This window comes from Anser cygnoides, chromosome 7, assembly GCF_040182565.1.
Source record: "Anser cygnoides isolate HZ-2024a breed goose chromosome 7, Taihu_goose_T2T_genome, whole genome shotgun sequence".
Classification (NCBI taxonomy): Eukaryota; Metazoa; Chordata; class Aves; order Anseriformes; family Anatidae; genus Anser; species Anser cygnoides.
Window position 1 is genome coordinate 6,008,137 of NC_089879.1, and position 25,046 is coordinate 6,033,182.

A 25,046-nucleotide genomic window follows, 5' to 3' on the forward strand; every position below is an offset into this window, starting at 1 on the left:
CCTTTCACTGGAAACTGAATAGCTTTTCCTTTTTATTTTTTTTTCACCCCAATTTATTCTTCACCCTGTGTAGTGTTGCAGCCTGTGCCCTTCACTTCTGTGTCTCTAGGCAAATCATCCCTAGCCTTTTGTTCCTGCATGCATTCTTTGTTATAATGAGAATTGTTTAAGAAGAAAAAAAAATATATTAGCCCTGGGATCACTTCAGAACAGATTAAAGCGTAGCAAAGGAAATTTAAATCTTTTGTATATAGATTACATAGCTAAAAAGTTTAATTAGTGGTGCCTACTCAGTTATGGATCACAAGACCTACTACTTGTATTTAGAAAAATATGTGCTGTATATGGTCTGCCTACTAAGTTGTTGCAGCACACTAAGAGGATTTCTGCTGATGAAGGAACAGATGCATCTGTAGTAGATTTAAATTCACCCTTTCAAAAAAGAAAAAAATTGGAGTCAAACGTTTTCCATTTTTTTTATATTATCATAGGTTACATGGGCATCTGCTTTTAGATTCAAGAATTGCTAGTTCCTGTAGTTGCAATCAAATTTCTATTTTTAAAACTAGAACCGATTCTAATGCTATGTTCCCCAAAATGTTTCTCTGCTCCAGCTGGTCCTCACTCACATGCAACTTCCCCCCGTGCATCCTTCCCTTTTCAAAGCATGCTCCTCGCCAGCCAGGGTCCCCTGCAACAATTCTCACACACCCATTAAAATTTTACTGGTCCTTTGTGCTGCTGTTCTTTCTCAGGGGTCCGTATCACAGCCCATCAGCTTTGGAGCAATATAAGAAAGTAAGTAAGGCACTTTCAGAGCTACGTAAACCCTTATTTCAGAGCTATGTAATTCATCAGATTATTTAGTGCTACACAGAGCTGAAAAATCCATCCTCATGATACCCAAGATGAAAATGAGGCCACTGTTTTGTTTTTGTTTGCTTGAGGGTTTGTTGCTTTATATATATACATTATTATAATTATTTATATATATTATTAATATTAATTTCAATTCTATCTAATAAAGCAGATGGTGAAGCTCACAAAACTTGCGTCTTCAAAGGTCTACAAAGACACAAAATATGTTGTTCTTAAAGAAAAAAAACTTCCTTTGACAAACTTGCCTTCCAGAACAAGACAGACTTTGACAAACTAAAGCAAGTCCAGTGGGAACACCAAGATGGCCACAGGGCCACAGCACATTGCGTGAAAGGAGATGTCAAGGAAAGGGTTGAGAAGCCAAACAGGAAAATCACATTTTCGTCCTCAACTATCTCATGTGAGGATAGAGAGAAGGGGGACAGACTATTCTTAGAGATGCACAATGAAAAGACAACAGGCAACAGACAAGCTCCACCTGGGAAATCACAATTATATATTAGAAAAAAATAGCGATAGCAGTAAACATAAGAATAAGGCCCAGAGAAGTGATGGATCACTGTCTCTGAACAAGGCCCCAAGCCATATGATTTAAGCTGACCCTGCTTTGAGCAGGGGAGTTGGACTAAGGAACCTCTCCAGAGGTCCTTTCCAGCCTACTCTGTGATGAAATAGGAAACTTTGCTGTAAAGAGCCACGGGAAGTAAGGTATTTTTAATTATAATAACCAAAATATATACACAAGAATGTGTATTTTACATATACTACGAAAAAAAATATTGCATTTCAAAATGCATTTACTGCAATAACAGAAGCAAATAGTCAGTAGTAAGGTTAAGTCATTAATATTATGAAAAGCCACAATTTGCATGTAAGTTGAAGCTAGAAGAAAGCTACAGAAGCTCAGTATTCAGAGACACAAATTCAAAGGATTTCATGCTACCCAACTCATCTCAACTTCATTAAGTGATAAATAAGCCTGGACTGATGCTCTCAACCTAGATTGTTATCTAGCACCTCCAAGCTTCAGATTCCTGTATTTACATTTACTATTTTGAGATATTAAACTGCAAGGTCAAGGTAGGTATTTTAGTTCTCACAGCTGCAGCCTAGTTTCACTAAAATTACATTAATTACTAGACCAAAATGTTATTTTAAATTGTTCTTCATTTCAGGAAGTGTGAACACTGAACTAGCTGTAACAAACTTCTAACGTTTTCAAAATCAAAGATTCATTTCTACTTTAAAAATAATAAAACTCATAACAGAGGCTTAAAAAGGTCTTTATAAAATCTCCATAACACTTACAATAGTAAGAAAGTGATTCTGGTTGCTAGTTTTTAGTAAATAGGAACAGCTTTGTGTCATCTGTGTTAAAGATGGTTATAACTACAGTTCACATTTCATTATTAAAAGGTGGACCAACAAACGTGTCAAGAAAAGCAGATTATTGCTGTTTCTCAACAAGTCCTTTTCAATAAGGACATGCTGCCTTGATAGACAAAGCACGTTTGACAGCCAGCTGAGATAGAAGGAAGGAGAGAAGTAATGATTTGCATGCCAAAGAACCTCTTCAACGATCACTTTATATTTGGCAACTGTACAATTAAACTGATAAGATCAAAATCGTGTCATTCCAGCCATCTCTTGAATGACGGTGCTGATCTTTTCAGAAGTTTGCTTGAAGTGACACAGGAAGGCAGAATCCGAGCGAGTTCTGGACTGCAGGAAAAGAGTCTGGTGCTCATCCCGTCACCTCTGACTATGAAAATACTAGACGTTCTTCGAAATGTTTTTCAGCAGATCTGTCAGGCCAACAGGTATGGCTGTGCAGAGAAAATAAAACGTGTACATAAGGGAAATGTGAAGATATCAAGTTTTGAATTCCTGTAGTAGTACTAATAAAATAAAATACTCAAATTCAATACGAGTCAAAAAGATCAAAAAAATCCATCATCCTTTTTGATCAGTTTTTAAACATAAAAATCTCCTTAAGCCTACTTTTTGTGTACACAAACAGGCAATTAAAATTATAAAGAGAAAGAGCTTACAACTGCTCATAGGATATCATTCACTACACATTTCAATAAACTACTAGATTCTTTACTTACGGTTCTAAGTTATCCTACTGTATTCAGAGACAGAAGTACTTAGTTTATACATCAGAGCTTTAAAACGCTGCTGTATTCCACCCCACCCCAACCCAAAAACAGGTGAAATACCTTTAGTACTATTTTATCAGTGAGTAGAAGCAAATAAATACTGGTGGCTACTCACCAATTGCTAGTGCAACATATTCTTCTCATATGTAATTTTAGCTGAGATAGAAAACACTACCGACTTGACCTAATTAAGAGTAAGTTACCAACAGATTTCAAGGAAAAAAACATCCCAGGACAGAAGACTATACAAACACACTGTGCAACAGATGCTGTACGTTAGATCTGGTCCCCTACCTCCTCTTTTTGCTTACAAAATTCATCCTTCACATGAAGGAGGCCAACCCCACCTGATTGCGCAGGTTGTAATTTTCCTGATTGCAATTTTCCTTTTTTCCTACTGCAGAATACTTACACAAGAATATTTTACACAATGGATGCAGAGATGTTTCTCCTTATGTAAAAAAGGATCCTGGTCTTGCAGTGCGCAGCCTTCCCAAGATACTGCTTTTCATTACGTGCATCCCAGGGGGCCCTAGATGCCCTCCCATTCAAACTTCTGGGATCTGAATGCTAGCCTCAAGTGCTGTACAATCAAGCAAGAGCTAAGAGAAGTTCTGAGTGATTCCTAATGGTATTACAGCTGCACAGACATCCTTGACTGTGCTTTCTTGCGTGACATCCTGCTAAACTATCTTCCAACTGTGGTGTTCTCGAAAATACAATTATCCCAGTGTCTGCTGAAGCTAAGCAACAAATCCACTTCTGGTTTTGTAGTGATAAATTACTACATCCCATGCCCCCCAATTGAGATAGAACATTATTTCTGTATCAGTGAGTTCCATACAATTTCACCCTAAGCTGTCATAAAGAAACAAAAGCAAAGAAAAATTGCGCAGCTATGACTTGAGAGCCTGCAAAAGCCATTGTGATAACTGATGCACTATTGTCAAAGATGTGCTGCCAGCGTCTTCTTCCTACTATTTAGCCACGCTAAATAAAAATAACACCTGATCAGCTACAACATTTCATTTAAAAAAAAGATGCCATCACCTGGCCATCAGACGCATTCTGTTACAGAAGACTACTAACGTGGTACAGTAAAGATATCTAGAATGTCCCTCTGAAAAGTCAAATATTTCTCTTCATGTCAGGTATTTATGTACCTTGATGCTATCAGTTCTTCTGAAAAATGGAGAAATACATCAGAAACTATCTTGTTGTACAATTCCAAAAAAGGCAACACAGTGCGTATTTCTTGCCCCTTGCCTTTCAAAAGAGAATACAGTCTTCTCTACCACATCCAGTGATGCAAAGTGGTACAGCACAGATCCTTAGCTAGGAAACACGCACCTTAAAATAAAAATACCTGCAAGTATATTTCACATTTAAGACGCTCAATTATGCGGTGCATTTAATTTTATTTCAAAGCGAACCAAATTCCATGCTACCACATTTCATTTGTTCTGCTGAAATTCTTAGCTATACAAGCATAAAGGGATACCAGTAAAGGTCTCGTTCATTAGTTTATCAATATCAATTTTAACAGCTTCTTAGGTGAGAAGTGACTTTTCCCTGGCATACATGTGAGCAGTTGGTCAACCAATATTACAACTGCGTATTACAACACTAGAACACTCTTAGTGCTCTTCAATCTACTGCACTGTAAATGAAATTTCATCATATCCAGTATCTCCAAGTTTTACTATACTTGAACATTCACTGAAGAGCTAGACTAAGGAAGAAACAACAGAATAAAGACAGACTGCGTTTTAGAGTTGTACTGGCAATTATCACATCATACCAAGAACTGTATCAAACACCTTTTGTGAAGGGAAGGGAGTACTCTAAGACTTCCCTTGCATTTAAAAATAGAAATGTTTTTTTCAATCAAAATCATGCACTCTGCAGTTAACTGCTTCATAGTTTACATTTCAGAGGAAAAGGGGAAAGTAAAAAGATCTAAGCTGCAGGTGAGTTTGATATGAATACATAAGTCATATTAGAACAAACTTACAAATAAATGTACCCATACATCAATGTTGCGGCTGCTCAGGATTGATATTCATAGTCCTGTATATCTCTTTGAGAAACAGCAAGGCAGTGTCTTCAGATGCCCTATGGAGCATTAAAAAAAAAAGTGTTAATTTGGTATGGCCCATATTCTAACTCTTGTAAAGCATACTTCATCCCACCCCAGTTTTCCAAACTGTTTGCATTAACTATCACCCTTGTCCCTCTCTTTTGGGACCGTGGCCTTAGCTCTACCAACTTCCTTATTGAACCACAATTCTTCATCCGTTTTTACATCACCTCTGCTGTTATCCCTAGCCTACATGTTTACCTTTTACTAAGGTATTTTCCCCCACCTTGTCCTCCCTAACACTTATTATGCTGGAACTTGAAATTCCCCTCTCTATACACTTCTTTGATGTTACTCACTTGTCTCAAATATCGTATTGCTGTTTGTCTGCCATGGGCTCCTGAATATATTCCACCAGCTTGTCAAAACTTTCCTATTTTACTTACTCCACTGCATCTATCACTCCAATGTCAAAATTCAGCTTTCTATCAGCAAAATTCTACTATTTCTCTCCTAACTGGCTGACACCTTCTTGTAAGTAAGATAGATTAAATAGACATAGCCAAGGCTGTAGTAAATATCCATAGCCATCTTCTCCTCCTTACTACCATCACCAAAAAAAAAAAAAAGGAATTTCTCAAAACATTTAAAGATTAATGTAATTCAAGTGCCATGCTTCCAAGTTGTTTTACCTCCCTTCTTAATGGGCAAGTTTTAAGAAAGTTCCAAGCTGCACGAGTTGTTAGATAATAACAACATTATTATTAAATAATAAAAATATCAGACAAAATAATAAATTTTGGCATCCCTGCCCATGGCAGAGGCCTTAGAACTAGATGATCTTCAGGGTCCCTTCCAACCCAAGCCATTCTGTGATTCTATGAATAACACCTCATTGCTTTTAAAAGAAGTTATATAGGGAGACAGCAAAGATTTAGATGGTCGGAACTGCGATGCTCCAAATGTGAAGAACATCATTCACAGAGAACAAATACAGAATTCAACATGCAAGCTAAGGGTCTACAGACATTTTCCATAGTTGAATCTGGATATGGCAGCTACATTTCTTGATGGTCTCTGCTATTTAACAAGCATGAAAACAAGTGAGCAGAGGGATCAACATGGAAGCTCCCTCCTCTGCAATACACAGTTTAATTAAGGGCATTCCTCACCACCCTCCTCAAACAAAGCAAAATAAAAAAAATCACAAATTTGGGTCATGAATTAAGGGGGGGAAAAAGAAAATGGGGAACCAGTTTTTAAAACCTGGAAATGATTGGCTGCCACCTGGTGGAATAAAGCTCCCATTCCTTCAACTCCACCTGTGAGACAGCACTGCCACCACTGGGTCACCGACTGCTCAGGGAGCTCTGCCAGAGCACAGTGCTCAGCAGCACTGCAGCCTTGATACTGACCTTAATAAGCCCCTGCAGGTAACGCCTTCAAATTCCGTATTTTACCCTCTGAAAACGTGCCTACCTCTGAAAATTATTCAATATTGGAAATAAATACCTTAAAATTATTTTAAAAAATAGAGCACCCCTTGTACAGCACCTGCTCAACTCAGAAAGAGACTAGTGTTTTGTTTACTTAAAGACAAAAAAGTCACACACACAGACCCTTCACCAGTATCATTTTGTTTAGGTCAGCAACTGATACTCAAGCTTATTATGTATAAAGGTGCGCTGTCATGTTGCCAAATACTGTTTGCATACCCTTTGTTCCACCATTCCCCATCTTGTGTATGTTCATGTGTGCTTAATTTTATGGCAGCAATAGAATGCATAAGACAAGATACCAATAAAAAAAAAAAAGACAACTCACTGCACAATGGCAAACACAACAGGTCAACAGTAACTTCTACTCCTATAAAAGGAATCACAACTTTCTCCATTTGCAACTTATTCACTTAAAAATAAGTAAATCCAAATCCAGATAAGGCAATGGTGGATTGCATATCCAGCAGTTTTACTTGAACATGAAGAGGTAATAAAGTTTTGTAAAGCATTGTAGTCTAATACAATTCCTTCACAAATGGTTTTATTTGAAAAACTACAGTTCATAGAATCACAGAATAGCCTGAGCTGGAATGGACCCCCCAAGGGTCATCGAGTCCAACTCCTGGCTCCACACAGGATCCCCCAAAAATCAGGCCCTATGCCTGAGGGCAATGTCCAAACGCTCCTTGAACTCCAGTAGGATCGGTGAGCCTGTCCCAGCGCCTGACCACACTTTCAGTTGGAAAAATATTCACCAAGCTCTCCTTGTTTTGAAAATGATTGTAGCTAAAGTTACATATTTTGAATTTTAAAGTTAACAGACCTGTATGCAAATGTCTTAATTGCAAACAGGATCATAGACTTGTTTACTTTGTGCTAACACATAGTTCTATTTGAAATGAAACTAGCTAATCCAGTAACATCTAGGTGGGATATCTTGACACTAACATTCCTGGACAGTCCGTTTGTTTTCATACTTGAATGTCTCAATCATATAATACTTGACCATCCAGAGTATAACAAATTTATCTCCGCAGTATGCTTGAGTGGGAAGACCACCTCTTCCAAACATGAGATTATTTCAGAATTAAGTGATGAGGACCTCATGTCCAACTGGACGGCCATCTTTTCAAAAAAGTTTCAAATACTACAGAGACCCAGAAAATTCAGGTCTCCTAAATCACGTGCATACACTGACACCTGGAACAAGTCTGAAAACATATTTGGGTATAAAAACACAGCTATTTTTGTCAAAATGCACTCCAATTATGCATTAGGGCATAATTTTTGACATTTAAACCCAGACAATTACATCAGGAAAGTAGTATTTATAGAATCACGCATATTTCCTCTTACCAGTAGCACAAATGACTCTGTAAAGCGAAAAGGTATTCATTGAAACTTTCTATTGGTTTTTCTTGCAGAACGTAGTCAATACGACGTCCTCCATTCAGCATTCCAACCTTCACTGAAAAATCCTCATCTTTTGGAGGGTCTGGACTTTCAGTGATCTTTTCAGCTACAATTACAGATTTCAAGATTTCAACTATTTTCAACCACAGCCTGCTTGATTACAATCAAGAAATATCACTCATTTTCCCCATTATAATTTCCAAGTGCTTGCAATAGGACAAATTTAACTGACTAGCACATCACTGCATAATCAGAAATCTACTGGAACTATAAGCTTATTTCTTTCATAGCAGTTTAAACAGAGTTTGTTTGAAGAAAGCCCACATAAAGGAACAGCTAAACCATTTAAAAAATAAACCTCACTGTTTGTGCACAGACTGATCCAGTCACTCCACAAACAAATATTTTGAAATTTTTTATATAAATATATATACATATATATATTTACAACCCGCTAGAACAGAGTCAATCACTATCCTCAACTTCAACCACAAGGTATGTTTTTTTTCCTTTGTAAGTATAGACAAAGCCAGCATTATTAAGCATTGACAGATAATTCGCGACCAGGAAGCCTGCTTTTGTTATAACCAGGGACAGCATTTATATCTGACCCATGCAGATTTTCCTCAATGCCATTTTTTCCCTTGTTAGAGAACGTACTTTAATGCTTCTCAACTCATCCCACAACTCAGCAGAAGATTACTAAAGAGAATAAATCCCAGAAATAAATCCCAGAAATAAATATTTATTTGTATTAAGTTGTCCTGAGAGGAAAGAAAACAATTGATCTGGAAACCTGCCAGATCAAAACTTTTCTACTGGAAAGTTAAAAGGTTAGACAAACTCAAGCCCTTCAATAAAAGCTGTCAATGTTTCCTTTCCTAAAAGGAAAAAAAAAAATACACAGTAGATCTTATATTTAACATCAATGCTCCAAAAACACATAGGCCTCCTTAATAGGGTCGGGAAAAGCAGCAGCAAACATGTGCTAGGGTACTCAAGTTTCTACTAATTTGAGAACAATAAATTATGAAACCAGAAATGTGCCCACATACCTTCTACCACCTGCTTTTCTTCTTCCTCTTTAATCTGGTTAGCTACTTTCTCCAGTTCTGCTTGTAGCTGAGTTGAAGACGTATGAGCACGTGCAAATTCATTAAGGGTCTGCCAGGCACTCTTCAAAGAACTAATAAAACCCTGTTTCAGATCAGATCCCATACGAGAGAGAGAGTCTTTCAACTCTGAAAAGAACGCCACAGTAGGAGGATTTAAAATCTTAAACTAAAACCAGAATGATTAAACTCCAATCAACAAACATCCCATTTATCAGAAGAAAGCTACGTCATGAACATGTGTTTCTTGTATCTCTACTCCACTGGAAAAGATTAGATGAAATATAATCAGTGTACAATTAATTTCTCACTGTATGGGTCAATGAGTCAACACCTACTGTCACAGGAAACAGTCCCAGAGCATGTTCTGAAGGATCCACAACACTATCTACCCCAGCCAATCCCTCAACACAACCACCCACAATCCCTGCTGACACCCTACGCTGAAGTACAGAGGGACCAGTCCCAAGCTCCAGCAGAGCAGAACAGAAGTGCTGCCAATGACTCTTGCAGCAGTAGTGAATTTTCAGAAGCACTCCAGGGCAACTCTAGCCTGTAATTCTGCTACAGCTCAGTAAATGTGTCAGCAGCGAGTCAGGTGCCATTCAATACTGGTGGCACTTGCACAATGGCTCAGAACTTCTGCAGCAGTGACAGTCAAATAAACAGCAAAATTGACTTTCCTTATCTAAGTATGCAAAATTTAGATCACCTTGATCTGATGTGTACTCACGAGCAACAAAAACCCGATCCCTGCCCACCAAGCTATGGAACTGCCTTTTTCATCAACATTTCCAATACTGAAAAGACTGGTTAAACATCTCATGGAGGTAATTTAGAACAAGGTAAAAACCATAGTAAATTTAGTTTCTGATTCTCATTTTCTTAGAAATTAAGAACAGAACAAGTGATCACAGAGACACGTATCAAGGAACACTCCCCAGTCTCTTGAAATTTTGCAATATTCTAATGCATCAAATGAGTAAGTTAGGAGTGAGAGCCATATATTAAATGAGTTTTCTTTTTACCTAGATGAAGCCTTTTTCTGCCTTTATGATGCGGAATAAGAACTGGTTTTAAATCCAAGTCTTCAATGATCATTGGTTCTAACCTGTAAGCTACTGGATCCAGCTGTTAAGAAACAACAGATTGACATTTAGTTATCTTAGAATTTATTCTAACCATCACATTTCAGTGAAAAAAACACCTATATATAATTAGTAGAGAAGGTCAACTATTTTAGAATTCTGTTCTCTCAGAAGTTTCTCATTTTTACAGAAACCCAGTTCATGAAAATTTAGTTTAGTTGTAAGATTAGGTAGGTTCATTAGCTAATTAGGTCTTGTTCTCCTACAGAGGTTCTAAGAGAAGAACATAACAGGGAAACGATCTCTACCAACTTGTCACTGTTTAATTCCTAAACAAGACAGGATGGAAGAGGACAAATGTAGTGCATTTCCAAAACTCACATTTTTTTTTTTTATTCTGTTTTTTAACATTTCCCAGAATCAACCTAGAAACTAAGAAAAGTCTGGTAAGTGGCTCAAACACAGGCACTTTACAAAATCTTCAAGAATAGATTGAAATTAATGAAAAAAATGTTGTTTAAGCTTCAAAATGAACAGGACAAATATCATGAAGTTATTCACAGGCATGGAACTTATGAGCCAACACTATTTCACTTTAGCTGTAAAGATCACAAATATCTGAAATACACATTACAGATGGGTCTGTCTTTTTTTTTTTTAAAGGGTCTTTTGAGAAATGTATGTAGGGGGAAAGGAGGTATAATGCTAAGGAGGTTTTAACTTAGTATTCTATATTGTTGTCTGCATCAGCTAAAATCAAATCTCAAAAGTACTGCTTACTCACTGGATGATAAATATTGAAGAAACCCTTGCAGGTCGGAAGCCTGTAGTTTTCATCAATCTTTTCCAGTCCTCGCACAGTAAGGAACACACCAATAGGAGAACCAAGAGCAAAGAAAATATCCGGTTCAAAGTCCAATGCATTGTAAACTACTGAAACCTACCAGACAGAAGTTAGACAAATAATTTCTCAGCACTGCGAGCTAGTTAATATCATGCTTAGCTAAGAAGGAAAAACAAGATGTGTATTAAATCAACCACATGCTCACAGTACCTCCAGGAGGTTTCAGCTACACTGCTGCACCCCCATACTAATACTATAGTACTAGTACATTTTAACACTATAGTATTAAAATGCTTCTCTAAAAATCTCTAATTACAAAAGATAGAGATATATAAACATTAAGCAATAAATTTTTAAAAAGTTTATTTGAACAGGAAGCATTTGAGGTTTGATTTCTGAGTTAAGTTTGAGGTAAAACAAGTATAACATCATCTATAGACCAATTTAGGCTACTATGTTAAATATACAGCCACAGAGCCCTTCAGTGTCATGGCATTCACAGACTTTTGATTTTGGAACAGAATCCTTTTTATAGCTCATTTGCTGCTGAAAGTGTTTTTTTTTTTTTTTTAAATAATAATTGTACTGGCATCCTTGTTATAGCTTTGTTTTTCAGTAATCTAACCCACGGTCCCAGCCCTCCCTCCCTCCCTCCCTCCAAAGTGTAAAGTTCTACGTAAACATCCCTTGATCATTGCGCAAGAGTTAAGTAGGGCAAAGTCACCAACATGTTTAAATAAACAAACAAATAAGAAGGACAACATTGTTGCAGACTAATCATTTCAATTTATGTAGTCTCACCTGGCCAGTTCCAACTTCAAAATACTCATAGTCAATGTTCACAGAAGAAACAGACGCACCAACTGGGAGCCTCCTCTTTGAGTGCTGCTGACCCGACTCCGAAGGGGAAATAGAAGTAACTGTCTCTTTTGCCTTCTGGGAAGCTTCTTGAGTTTGGAGGGTGGCAGCCAGTACTGCTTTCTTTTCTGCTGCTGCTCTCTTTTGTTCCTTTTGAGACAGGTTTTAGAATCAGGAAAAAAAAAAAAAAAAAAAAACTTTTTCCCCACAGTTATCAAAAGCCCTCTAATATTTTCATGATGCTAAAAAGCATGTTAAGTACAGAAGCTACTCCACAGCAAGAAAGTCAGTTACCTTTGCTCAACAACTCCCTGTTTCACTCCTGAAAAATATATTTACCTGCTTGGCTGCTCTGTCTTTTACAAAATTGGCTATTTTCTTTCTTGGTCCAAGAGGTATCCCCATTTCCTTCAGGTCGTCGATTGTGCACATCAGCTTAAGAAAAAAAAAATATATATATATATATACACACACAAAGTATATTTTATAACTTTTCTAGTAACATATATCATTCCTCATTATCAAATAAATTTGTTACATCATTTTATAAAGCTACAGAAATTACAAAAAAATAAAAATCCATGATACACAGTGACATAACATAACTGAAAAAAAACAAACCCAAGTCACATCACATTTATTTTTCATGTCAGGCATTAATTATTTTTCCTTTGCAACTACGTTCATTCTTGATGGTACACTAAACAAAAAAACAAACAAAAACAACAAAACCCACAATATCTGCACCCTGTCAATCCCCGTAAGTCAACTGAACATTACTGTACCAGAGACTCCATGTCAATTCGCTCCTTTTCAAATGTGCTTGCATAGTCTGATAAACTAAGCATTTCCAGAGTCTTCTGCAAAGTAGGAACATCATCGTCTATTTCAGGCTCACAAAGGTCATCACCAGAAGTAGTAATTGAGGAGCCCAAGGAACTGGTATCTTCAGTCATCTTAATGGGACAACAAAGAAAGAGAGTCACATCATTGGACAGTGAAAAGCCAATATGCAACAAATAAATGCAAATTTCATTACTTTCTCTTAAAAACATTATTATAAAATAAGTTTTGTTAATTTATGCTCATTTTTAGTAAAGAAGGGTACAGATTTTCTACTACTAATAGACGAGTAAAATACATATTTAAAAATTAGTAAGAGAGGCAAGAGGTTTCTTGAGCTTTCCAACACTCACAACTATTTATTTATTTAATGATCAGACAACTGGTTACCACATCAAGCTTGACAACAGATAAAATTCTTTCCTTCTTACATATCTCAGGTAACATATTCATATTACATATTCAGGTACTGTGAAGACCAAGTTACGTGTCCACAAGGGTCAAAGCTGATGCTCATGACCAAATCCCATGACTGGTCTACTTGGAACTTCAGAGAGATGCAAACAGCTTGTACTGATACTTGACAATGTTTACAAAATGGCACGTTACTGTTAACATGTCAAAATGCACTATCAGAACCCACAACAGTGTTCCAGCTAATAGTCTAACAGCATAAGAAATAGATGCTGAAAGTATCAGATTTATTTGATGTGAAAGACTAGCATGCAAGGTACCTGTTTATCATGAATAGCCACATCCTTTACAGTCCCATTAACACCAGAGAAAGCCCCAGTATTTACTGATGACGCCAAGTCCTTCTGGTTAGACAATATGTCGAATAAAATTAAGGAACCTGGAAACAGGAATTAAAGTTCCTTTAAGAAAAATTTCAGATTTTCCTGTCCCTAAATACAAAGCAGGGTTTATATGCAGCGGTAACAGCAATGTATATGCTGATCAAAAGAGATCAATACACTACCAACCAACACACACAGGAACATGACCATTCTCAGCAAAAAGCAAACAAAATCTGCTTATGTATAATAGCTTTATGCAGTATAAACTACCTTTCCTTAACCATCCTAGACTGCTTACCAAACTGGAAGAAAAGTCCTGGCCCAAACCCATATAAATGGCTTTACTTTTACTAAGGAGGTTGCCCACCCAACATGACACCAGATAACCCGTCAATTTTTAAACACAAATTAGACATTAAGTCTCCGTGAAGAAAACTAATGCAGGGACAAATATACACTTATCCAGGAAGTATGAACTTCTCACAAAGCTTTATAAACATAGCTATTGAGTGGTGCTTAATTTTTAGTTAGCAGTATTCTGGAAGACAGTCACGGCCTATCAGCTAACTTTAGTCTTATGCTTAACAAAGGTTCCATTTTCCTTAGTGTAGGAATGCTGGTTTTATCCTAAGAGTTTTCTAAATAATTACCTAAGCTGTGTCCAGCCACAGAGACTCCCCCTTTGAAGTCGGGGTTGCGACTCATGAAAAGTGCGTACAAGCGGTTCATTTCCATCCCTACTTTATCCACAATCGTCTGACAGTAGGTGGGGCTGTTGTAAAACAGGATGTCGAGGAGTGTCTCATTGGTGAAGTGGCGCAGCCGTCCAATGCTCGGCAAAGTGATTTTTTTTATGTTCCTAGTAACACAGAAGCATTAGAGGCATGAATGCCTTTAAAGAAATGCAGGTAGGTACTTTATTAACTTTTGAAACAACAGTTTCTAAAGCTGCAGTCTAAATACCACAGATAAGTTCTTTCCAGACATTTTAAAGAGCATACAGCTTTCTGGCCTGATTGCATATTCATACATCAGTGTACTCTGCTGATAGGACGTATTTGATAAAGATACGGCTCCCTTTCCCCACCCTCCAGGCTAAATGGATGCCTGAAATAATCTCTTCAAACGTTGATGTCACAGGGAAGTTCTGCGAGAAGATTGGTAAGAGAAGTGCAAAAACACTCAAAAATTAAAGATGAAAGGAAGTATGACAGGGGAAGAGAGGCCTTAATGGAGTGAAAGACATGATGATTTGCAAGTTGGAACTCATGTCAATATTGAAGTACATTCCAAAACACTCCAAACTCCATACTTTTATATCAGCCTGAATTCTATCTTTTGCCAGTACTCCCAGTTCAAATGCGTTTTTGAACTTTTACAGCTTAAAAACAAACAAAACAAACAAAAGATATCCATCAAAAAACAACGAGCTGCTTCCATAAATGTAACAGGCAACATAATATTCTTTTTGAGAGGGAAAAAAATTGGCAACACTATCTACCTGTCTGGATTTAGGCAGTTGCAATGGGATTATTAGAGAACTGAGAATGCCTCCATTAGCATTGCCTGGTTCGATTAACAGAATGAGGATCCTTCCTCATGATAATGCAAGGTTCCAATGAGAATACAAGACTAAGACTCTAGAAAATCAAGATGACTTGGACTGAGCTAGAACAGCATAGAGAGCCTTAAACACTAGAGCACACTCCAACTGGTGCAGGTTCCTACCCATGCAACCACTAATTCCCAATATTTGAGCAAGAGAAAATAGCTAGAAAGGTCAAGCCCCAGGAAACATTTAAAAACAGATTTTAAAATTCTGTAACACTTCTATCCAAATATAGATACTATTTTAAAAAACAAGCAGAAACCTTAGTTCAACTGCCTAGTCATAATCCAGGTACTACTCAAGGGAGACAAAGGGCTTCCTCAGAAAGAGCACCCTGAGGGCTCCTACAGTCTGACTTAATGAGACTGCAGAAAGGTACCAGAGAGAAAACTGTCCTCTCCATCAAAGTGTCAATTACAAAACAAATTGTGATTCTTTTTGTGACCCAGTCATACATTTATTCATCTAGCCTAACAAGCGTATTAACTTCTCTATTTACTTCTCTGAGACAATAAACAATGTACTCACCTGTCTACACCTGTTGCGTCTCCATGCAGAGAGCTATGCCAGTGAACGGGGAGGAATTCCACCCTGCTCACTTTACGTTCCTCTAAAGATTTCTTGAAGTGAGTCTGTAACAACTTCAGAGAAACAGTCCTAAAATCATCAACTGTAGAGAAGCAAAGTCATGAAAATCCAGTGGTAGCAGTGCTCAAATAACACAAAATTACAGGTGTTCTCTTTCCCTCCCCCAATTTCAACAAACAATCAAAATACAAATGAAGAAAATGGCAAAGCGGAAAAATTTTTGCAAATATTACTTCTGTAGCTATAAGAAAGATTTTTTTTTCAATTGTCTTTTTAGTAAGCTTCATTTAGAAGTCACAAAAAATGCATTTTTACTTCATGACCAGGCATGGCCTTCTTAATTCACTCAATAGTCCTAGAGTATTTTAAAAACACACAAACAACAATAACCAAAAACCACCACTCTGCAAGTCTAATACTGAGGAATTCATAGCAACAATCAAAGTTGAAGATTTGACAAAACAGATTCTACTTTTGGAAAATAGCTGGGGAAAAAAACCCTACCAGAAATTGAACTTAACAGTAAAAACCTTTTCATATATATATTTTTTGAAGACATCTTTATTTGATTAAGAGATCTACTTTTAAACAGTTAAGAATAAAACTGCCAACTAAACAAGGAAAAACTTACCACATTCAACAATGCTTCTAAATCTCAAGTCACATACAGGACCTATGCCATGAACCATAAATACTAGGTGGTCAATTTGGGCCATTTCTCCTGGAGAGAGAGAAAAGGAAAAATTCTGAGTGCCAACATTTACTGCAGCAGTGAAGCTTAGAATCAAGCTACCTTACTTGCTCCCTAACACCTATTGCACAGCGTGAGGTCAGGAAACCACGCAGCCCACAAGACTGCTATGATCAGAAAACGGCACCAAATAACCTCTTGCAAGCAGCTCAGATGAAGGAGCAACCTTAACCTTTAGTCTCTAGACACAAACAGTGCACTGCTGCTCCACCCGCTCCTGTCCAGCTCCTGAACTGAACCGAACTGACAGCTGAAGCTGCAGACCCCCACGCACTAATCACATACCATCGGGAATGTCATCGTGGTCATCATCAATTCCACGTTTTACTACCCTTGGTCTTGCCTGACCATCTTGAGTGGTGCCCCATTCATCTGGCGTGGCAGAAGGTTGGAACTGAACTATGACCTGGAAAAGAACACATTTTCCGATTATAAATACAAAAGACATATATGATTTGTGTTGGTAGTCTAGAAGCATTGCGTGGTTTAACATGCTTTTTGTTTGATTGCTTGACTTGCATATGAAGCTCAAATGATTTCTTCAGTTAGCACACATGAAAAAAAAAAAGTCTTACAAAACCCCATGGACTATTCCACACAGCTTCCTCTAAGCCAGACTGCGAAATAACACAGATAATTTTCATTATTTTGAAAAGCAACCACATGACTTAAAGTAACCACTAGCTGAAGGTGCTGGCTTGCTCAGTGATTCTGAACAATTTTAATTCCTCAGGCGAGTATTATTCAGGGTCCTCTTTCCTGGACTCCAGTGCCTACTGTTCCTTAGCAGATGACTATTTTTTTGTGAAGAAGCTGACCACTATTTACAATTATTCTATCTCAAGGCAAAAAAGTGAGCAGTACTTTTCAGGAAAGGAAAACATTTGAAATAACCTAGAAACCCTAAAAAGTGAAGAATTCCATAGCATGACTCTTCATAAGACTTACACTGGCTTGGTACAGTCTGAAACTAAGTGGTTTAAGTGCTTCTTCTCTAGGGTTATTACTGGATGAAATTTCTAAACCTACATTAACGTGTGGTTAATGTAGGAACAACCCTGATTTTTTATTATTTTCAATTTCATTTATTATTGCATCTGTGATAAGGGAACAGTTAACAACACTAGTCGATAAGGCTGAAGTCCACAGTTTAATCACAAGAGACTACCAGCAAACAGTTATAGTATAAAAAAAAAAAGCTTTAAAGTTATTCTAGAATCATAGAATATCCCGAGTTGGAAGGGACCCACAAGGATCATTGAGTTTAACTCCTATTCTACTTTCTCATGGCCTAAAAATAGCTGCAGTGGAAGACTTCTCATGACTTCGATATGCAAAGTAATTTCCTTCATTAGATTAATGCCTTTCCCCACATGAAAGCTCTTTGTTTTAATTACCTTCCATTTGGTACAGATAGTCTGAGGTTAAAGTAATTTAAATTGCCTCCTGTTTGCTGCCAGTTATGCTTAGTAAGTATTTCAACTAATCTACACCCTTTTTCTTTCTAGATTTCAGAAAGCACTTTTAATCCTGTGACAGCACACTGAATCAAGCAGGAGTTCAGTTTCTATAAGCATTATCATCTTTAATACACACATATCCAAAACAATAAACAAGCAAATTTCAAGCAAGACTAACACCGCATTCACTTTATGCTCTCGTCCACGCGTGCATTCACCCCTGATGCATTCTGTGAGAACCAATTGCCAGAACATATTACCTTGGGATTATGCATAACAATTGTCTCCCCATTTGGAAATTCAAGTCGACGGTGCCATTGATTTGTAGTTACAGCCCTTTTATATTCTGCCTGCAACAGAAAACAAGTTACATGAAATCAGCACACCTTCTCAGACGGATTAGTTTTGGCCCTGTGTATTAGCTGTAATGTTAAGGTCATAATTTACATAGGTTTATTTATTCAAAAGTGTCACAGGTGAAGCACTACACAAGTCGATTTTAGGCAAGAGCACTGCAAGACCTGCACGTGAGAAATGCAGTTTCCTAGCCACTCCACTTCCCAGGATTTGCTTAACCATGTTTCAGAAAGCACATTTGGGAAGTCATTGTAATGAAACAAAAGGAGGTAATTCTAAGGTCACAAACACGAATTACTTCCAAGTTCTTCATGAAGTTTATGCTAAAGTAATACTAACCTCTAGCTTATCACTGAAATCCTCAGTGTAAGGAATAAAGCGACTGTCCTTGTCTCCCTTATAAAACCACATGCACCGTCTCACTTCAGAAGGCTCTTCGTCCCAGTAGACAGCTTTCCTCATTCTGTCATACAGGTACACATCATAGCGTCCCCCGTCAGTGCTCAGCACCACGCTCTCAGGATCAGGCTGGACTGTGACACAAAAGCCACGCTCAGTTACAATCCTAACGTAGGCACTCTTTTTTCTCTCTTTCTCGATAATAAGCCATTAAGACAGATATTTATATTATGGAAGAGAAGGTTCAGACTCTCAGGCAACCAATGTGTAGCTACTAAAATGCTTCCATATGCTCTGTATGTCCACGGACACATACACACAACCACACACAAGCTTTAAACGACTCCCAAATCATAATATTTACTCCAGTGTTGGCACGGTTTAACGAAAAAGGAATGAGAAAATGATAAGTAGTACATGTGAAAATGCGATATCCATTAGGGATGTACATCTTCACACTGACAGCATCGAGCAACAGGTAATTTGCCACAATTTATTCACAGTAAGTGTCACAAAACAGATCTTTGAGATATACACTAACATTACTCCTTACTGCCATGTCATTCTTTCATACGCAAGTGACATTAGTATCTTCTGTCTAGTTTCTTTCGCTCACCTCTGAGGATACAATTAAAATGTTCACAACCTACCAGAATTATAGACTTCCTCTAGTTTTGCGGAATCCAGAAGGCTGAATGGCATCCATACTTGCTTGTCCTCCACCTCCTTACAGTAGAACCAGTGGGGCTGAACAGGCTCATATTGGTTCTGCAGCAGAACAGGAGGTGCCGGGACCAGTGGACCCGCCGGCCTGGGAGCGGGGAGCTGCGACTGAGGCTGGGGAAACTGAAAATACATTGTTAGCCCCTCAACCCTGTACGGTTGCTTTTTTACATAACTGATTTATCTTACAAAGGGCGTTCTGAGCCTTTATTTCTAACATATTTTCCAAGAACATTATCTTTTAATCAAAAAATGTTACAGACAAGTTGTCCACTCTGTTACGTTGTTCAAAACTTACACGTTACCAATTAATGGATGTGAATTTTCTTCCCACATATACTGTTGAAAGCTGTTACAGTTTAGCATCTTGCTTACTTAAAGACAGTAAGATGTAAAATATTCTCTTATGCTTTCAAAACTCAGGCTGACCTTACTTCTGACAGCCACCAGATCTGACAATGAAAACATATTACGTTTAAATGATTAATGAGAAGAACATATTTAACATTTTTGCATGAAGAATAATCGATTTTAACAAGGACTACCCTCAGTAATAGCTCTCTTCCTGCAAAACAATCAGGAAATGCAGGTTTTAAACTTCAGCATAGCCTCAGTGATCCAAGTAACTGATTTTGAAAGGACTATAGTTTACGCAGTGCTGATGGCATACAAATTGTACAAACATCTCAGTACAGTTAACGGCAAGTGATGTCAGCAGTAAAAACTGCTTTGGTCAATACCTTCAAATAAACAAACATAACAAACAATACGTAAAATCAAGTAGAAAGAAGTCCTGAAATTCTTTTAAACTCCAGGTTGTTCGGGTTTTGCTGCCTTTGCTATGTTTATTGCCTCTATATAATCTCTCTGTTCCTTACTTGCAATAACAGCCAGAAAGCTCAGGCAAAATAAAAACGATTTTTGTCATCTTGGTCTATGGAGAACTTGTCAGGTTATTACTAACACATTCACATTACTCTAACAATGATATTACAAAGGTAATAAAGGATGGAGATTAATGCTTTACATCACACATAATGCTTGACCAGTGTGTTTCAAAAAGCTTGCTGATAATTTGTGTGACTTGGACCGTAACTTCAGAAAGCACCGGCTTCACCAGCAAAATCAGCTTGAAAAGGTATTTTCTGCTCATATTTTGTGAGAGCTTAATGATCTGATTTACATCAGAGGCACAAACAATGAACTAGCACAGCTGAAACAGCAGCAAAGTGTGGTAACAGACCGGAACAAGCAACAGAACTTCATAACCTGGCTTTGTTCCTGAAGTCAGAGGCTCACATACCTACAGCACCAGGGTACATTCACTTCAAAGATCGGGATGTTTTCCTACAGCAATAGTTCCAGGCTAGTTCCTGTTAAAAGATTTTGCTATAGGAAATAGTTCAAGACTCTTCTGGTCTTTTTTTTTTCTTTCCTTTTGCTTTGTTTTTGTTGTTGTTGCTTTTTCCTTTTTGGGGAATGGGGTGGGTTTGGGGAATCTTTAAGGTAAGATAAGCAATTCAGACAGGAAAGCATCTGAAATTGTTATATTCTGGTTCCACCGTGCCAGGAGCAAGTTCCTTACCTGCGTCAATGACCCCGGAGGTGTCTGGTACATCTGCACAGGTGGTACAGAGGACGGCGGGTGAGCAGCTTGGCCTGGCGTAGGACTCTGCTGCAGCTGCGGCGGAGTAAGGTAGGGGTTAGCTCTGCTGCTCAGGGTGGTGTGGCGGTAAGGGTTATACCCCTGCGGAGACGTGCCGTGGGGGAGAGCAGAAACATTTGCAGGTGGGGGACAGCTCTGCTGAGGGGTCTGGTAAGCCGCCATTCCCCCCTGTGAAGTAGGTGGTGCGCCGTAAGAGGCCTGGGACTTGGGAACGTGCGGTGAGAAGGCATTTTGCCCATCCTGCGGCCCAGACCCAAGTGGAAGGGAAGCCGGAGGCCTGGAGAAGGCCGGCGCTCCAGCAGGCGGTGCAACAGTTGTTAGGGGCGGCTGTCCAATGCTTCCAAATGGATCGCTGCTGCTAGGTACTTGAGAGAAATAGTTGAAAGTCTGTGGTGGATTCGGGCTCGCAGTGGTCTGACCCAAGAAGCTGTCCTCTTCACCAACGTCTGCAGAATCATCTGCAAAAACAACAAGAAAAAGATCACTAGAGGTGTCCTGAGAGGTTCAAACCAGTCAGTATACATAGACAAAGTGTTCTGTAACATTATCAGCTATTTCCAAAACTCTACTGGACCCCATGAAGCCAAAAGAATTACAAATCTTAGATATCCTTGAAGATTAAATGTGCCATAACGTGAAAACAAAAGCTGCCAAGTCTTCAAGAACATTGAAAACAGACCACGAATCTCATTCAGTACATACATACAAAGTAACAAAAGCTAAAAGTTTGAAAAAAGAGACCCAAGTATGACTCAAGTCAGGACCTTCCCAAGCCAGTTTTAGCAAAGAACTCTGCTTCCAGGGCACTAAAATCCCTTTCAATACCTATCAAATGCAAAAGCAGCTTTGGTTCATCTCCTCTTACCATGAAACCAGTGACTAACCATAGGACTTTATGCTATAAATTTCTAGACTTCCAAGATCTAATTCAAAACTAGGTCTTAAATCCCAAACAGATCATGCCTACCAGTTATGGCTCTTCGTGGATTAAGGCCATTCTCACCCGACCCTTCAGCAAACTTCTCACAAAGTTTCCCACTTCATTTGCACGGTGGCCAAAATTCATCACTCCAAGTCATTTGATAAGTGAGACTTATTCCAGGTCTGTCTGAAAACCCTACTCTAGACTGGCACAAGAGGTAAATCTCTGGAGCAGAAAATTAAGTCCCCATCCTGCATAATTGCAGGAGAGGGCTTGAAATCATGCAAGGCCATAACTGTCCTTTTGCATCACGAGAAAGTACTTAAACCAGCTCCTGGACAATTCCAGTTTTCTGCAGTGACCCAGTAGCACTTGGAAAGGCAAGGAGGCTGATGTTCTCACAATAAACTGAGTTGCACCTGGGGTGCTGTGAGTGTCGCTGCTGAGGGAACAGCACCTTGCAAGCAGCCAGTACAATTTACAGAAGCCTTAAGAGTGTTGTCACTGCTCCAGCAGTCAAATAATCCCCAGGCAGTGGGGGTGAAACCACAGAGCTATCCTTGCTTCTCTGCTACTCAGTCCCCAGTCAAAGAGAGACACCAAACATCTCCGCAGCCACATGTGGCCAATAATAAATGTCTTCATCTGCAGCCAACAGGAATACAGAGTACCAAGGGAGCAGGGGGGGAATCCACAGAGCAGTCTCCCTGGGAAGCTGCAGTTCTAATTAACTAAAAATAGAAAAGCAGCAGCTGCCATGATTAAAATGGACTATTGTAACCATCTTTTATTTAGCTGTATTTTCAGGTGGCATCAATTTCAGGCAAGCATCACCTGTACTTACCATTTTCTCTTACTTTCACCTGTGGTGTTTGATGCTGCTTTGAGGAACAAACCCCCAAATGCCTGTATGTGAATCATCATGTGCGGAACATTAAAGCCATTTATAAGCAATGACCATTACAAATTGAGGCCTCTGGATCACCTCCCGGCTACAAGCAGAATAGCCATTTGTACTTAATAAAGGGTCTTATTTTCATGATTAGAAGTCTCTACTTCCCTTCATACTTCATAAACACCATGAAATAGAGAGGAGCAAACTGCATACCTCACTGCCAATTCTCCACTTTCCAAAATAACCGGTAGCGGAGCAGGCAATTCATCTCACCGCAATGTCAGATCGTGACAAACACACAGCAACACGCTGAGGAGTTTTCAAGGCCTTTACCAAATGCACATTCCCACCCAACCTAAATTTCAACTACGTTTTGGTACGTTTTAGTCAAACCGTACATTTCCTAGAAAACAGGGTTGACAAAAATTGTCTACGTACATGTATACACACACGGTTTTCAGACACAGCACGTTACTTTCTACATTGCTTTTTTCTAATGTGCAAAATCTACATTGAAACAAATGCTTTTTCTGCCAGTCTATGCATATAATACAAATGAAAAAAAAAATCCTGTGATTCTGCAGCTTTGTCATCCAGGGCAGTATTCATCTCCTACACAGAACAGTCTTTCTTCAACGGTGACTGTGTGACAGCCGCCCGTACACCCCTCACAGATGGGGCCTCGTCACTCACAGACTGCCACCCGACAATCACAGGCAGCAGAAGTCCACTTCCTCGCTGGCAGCACTCCTCTCATCCTACACTACGGAGGTTGGTTACTTCGTCTGCATTTGAACCAGAGAATGCGTCTTCTCTCCTCAAACCGCACAGCCCAAAGCACGTAATACTCCTTGAGATATACCAGATTAACACACAGCTTCCAAACGTCAGCTCTCAGGTGGATGGCAAACAGTTCCTGAGACCGATTCCCATTACAATTTAGGATTCAAACCCTAGGGCTTGTTCCTTCCTGTTTCAGACCGTGATGCAAGATGCAAACTGCTCTACGCAGCCAGACCCCTATGACAGCTGGCTGGACAAAGGGGGAAGGCGAGGGACCACAGAAGCAGAACGTAACAGGAAGGGGGCCTTTCTTGAATAAATACAGGATGTGGCATAACCTCGGTAGACCTTTGGCACGGAAATTCACTCCAGGTGCAAGACTAGGGACCTGCGTCCAACCAAAACTTAAGTGAAATGGAGAGCACACAGTTAATCACACCGTATTACTGAAATCCTATCAACAGATTTTCTCCCTAGCTAGCCTTCTGGAAGCTGCCACACGAGAGTTATCCACGCAGTGCTACCTTCCAGACTTGCCATTAAAAACTAAAACAATAAACAATTTATATTTGCAAGAAAATATATGTAAGTACTGAACAAACAGCATTAGTAAATGCATCAGCTAGGTACCTCAAATAAGTAGGAATACTATTCTAATGCTTCCATTCCCTCTCTCCTCCAGAAAATGTAGATCTAAAGAACATTTTGAAGCCACACTTGGCAAATATTTGTTAAGCCTACAGAGACGTATCCTATTTATTTCCTGATGCATTAGTACTTACCCTACCTAAGATAAGACAGCGTTGAAATCGAGGCTTGGATTTTGGACTCAATATGTACCAATCCAATAAAATTTAAAATAATTAATGTCTAGATGTCACCTACAGAAGCAGCGGCAGCTTCCAGCGGCTGCTGCACGCCTCCGGCAAGGAAAGGAGGAGAAGGAGGAAGAAATGAAGGAGAAGGAGGCGCAGGGACCCCTCTCGCCCCCCGGTGCCCCCACACCGGTCGCTGCCACCGTGTCCCCCCCAGCAGGCACCCAGCAGCCCCGTTCCCCCCTCACCCCCCGCCACCTACCCGCTGCCAGCAGAGCGGGGCCCGGCGGCGCGGCCGGGGCTTGGCTGACGGGGATGAAGGGCACGGTGAAGTTGAACTCGGTGGCGGAGGAGGAGAAGAGGAGGTTGGTGCCGCCACCAGCCCCGGGCTTCGCCGCCGCCATGGCTGCGCCCCGGCCACGTCCCTTCCCTGCCGCCGCCCGGCCCCTTCCGCCCGCCTCTGCCCGCCTCTAAGATGGCGGCCGCGGGCCGGGCGCGGCGGG

The 25,046-nt window shown here is 39.3% G+C and overlaps 1 protein-coding gene across 2 annotated transcripts; it reads right to left on the minus strand.

The window, feature by feature from the left end:
• Nucleotides 1–1,572: 1,572 nt before the first annotated feature.
• Nucleotides 1,573–24,992, minus strand: SEC23IP (SEC23 interacting protein). 2 transcript variants are annotated; one of them, XM_048063128.2, is made up of 19 exons: nt 24,806–24,992; nt 21,048–21,586; nt 19,390–19,585; nt 18,680–18,873; nt 18,244–18,333; nt 16,809–16,929; nt 16,404–16,493; nt 15,713–15,854; nt 14,226–14,434; nt 13,513–13,631; nt 12,721–12,891; nt 12,275–12,370; nt 11,879–12,085; nt 11,018–11,173; nt 10,174–10,276; nt 9,089–9,274; nt 7,977–8,139; nt 5,074–5,156; nt 1,573–2,705 (listed from the first exon to the last, which is right to left on the minus strand). In XM_048063128.2, exons 1-18 carry the CDS (start codon nt 24,945–24,947, stop codon nt 5,075–5,077), a joined length of 3,006 nt encoding a protein of 1,001 aa, XP_047919085.2. In that variant the 5' UTR covers nt 24,948–24,992; the 3' UTR covers nt 1,573–2,705; nt 5,074. The 2 variants fall into 2 exon arrangements, with proteins under 2 accessions (XP_047919085.2, XP_066856866.1); XM_067000765.1 differs by having other exon boundaries at nt 5,056–5,156.
• Nucleotides 24,993–25,046: the final 54 nt, after the last annotated feature.

Bases quoted from the DNA above. Each gene is read 5' to 3' on its own strand.
- SEC23IP (XM_048063128.2), bottom strand. From the start codon at position 24,947: ATGGCGGCGGCGAAGCCCGGGGCTGGTGGCGGCACCAACCTCCTCTTC. The intron at 14,435-15,712 runs GTGAGTACATTG...CTGTGTTACTAG, and splicing joins GACGCAACAGGTGTAGACAG to GAACATAAAAAAAATCACTT. The intron at 13,632-14,225 runs GTAATTATTTAG...TCCTGTTTCCAG, and splicing joins TGTGGCTGGACACAGCTTAG to GTTCCTTAATTTTATTCGAC.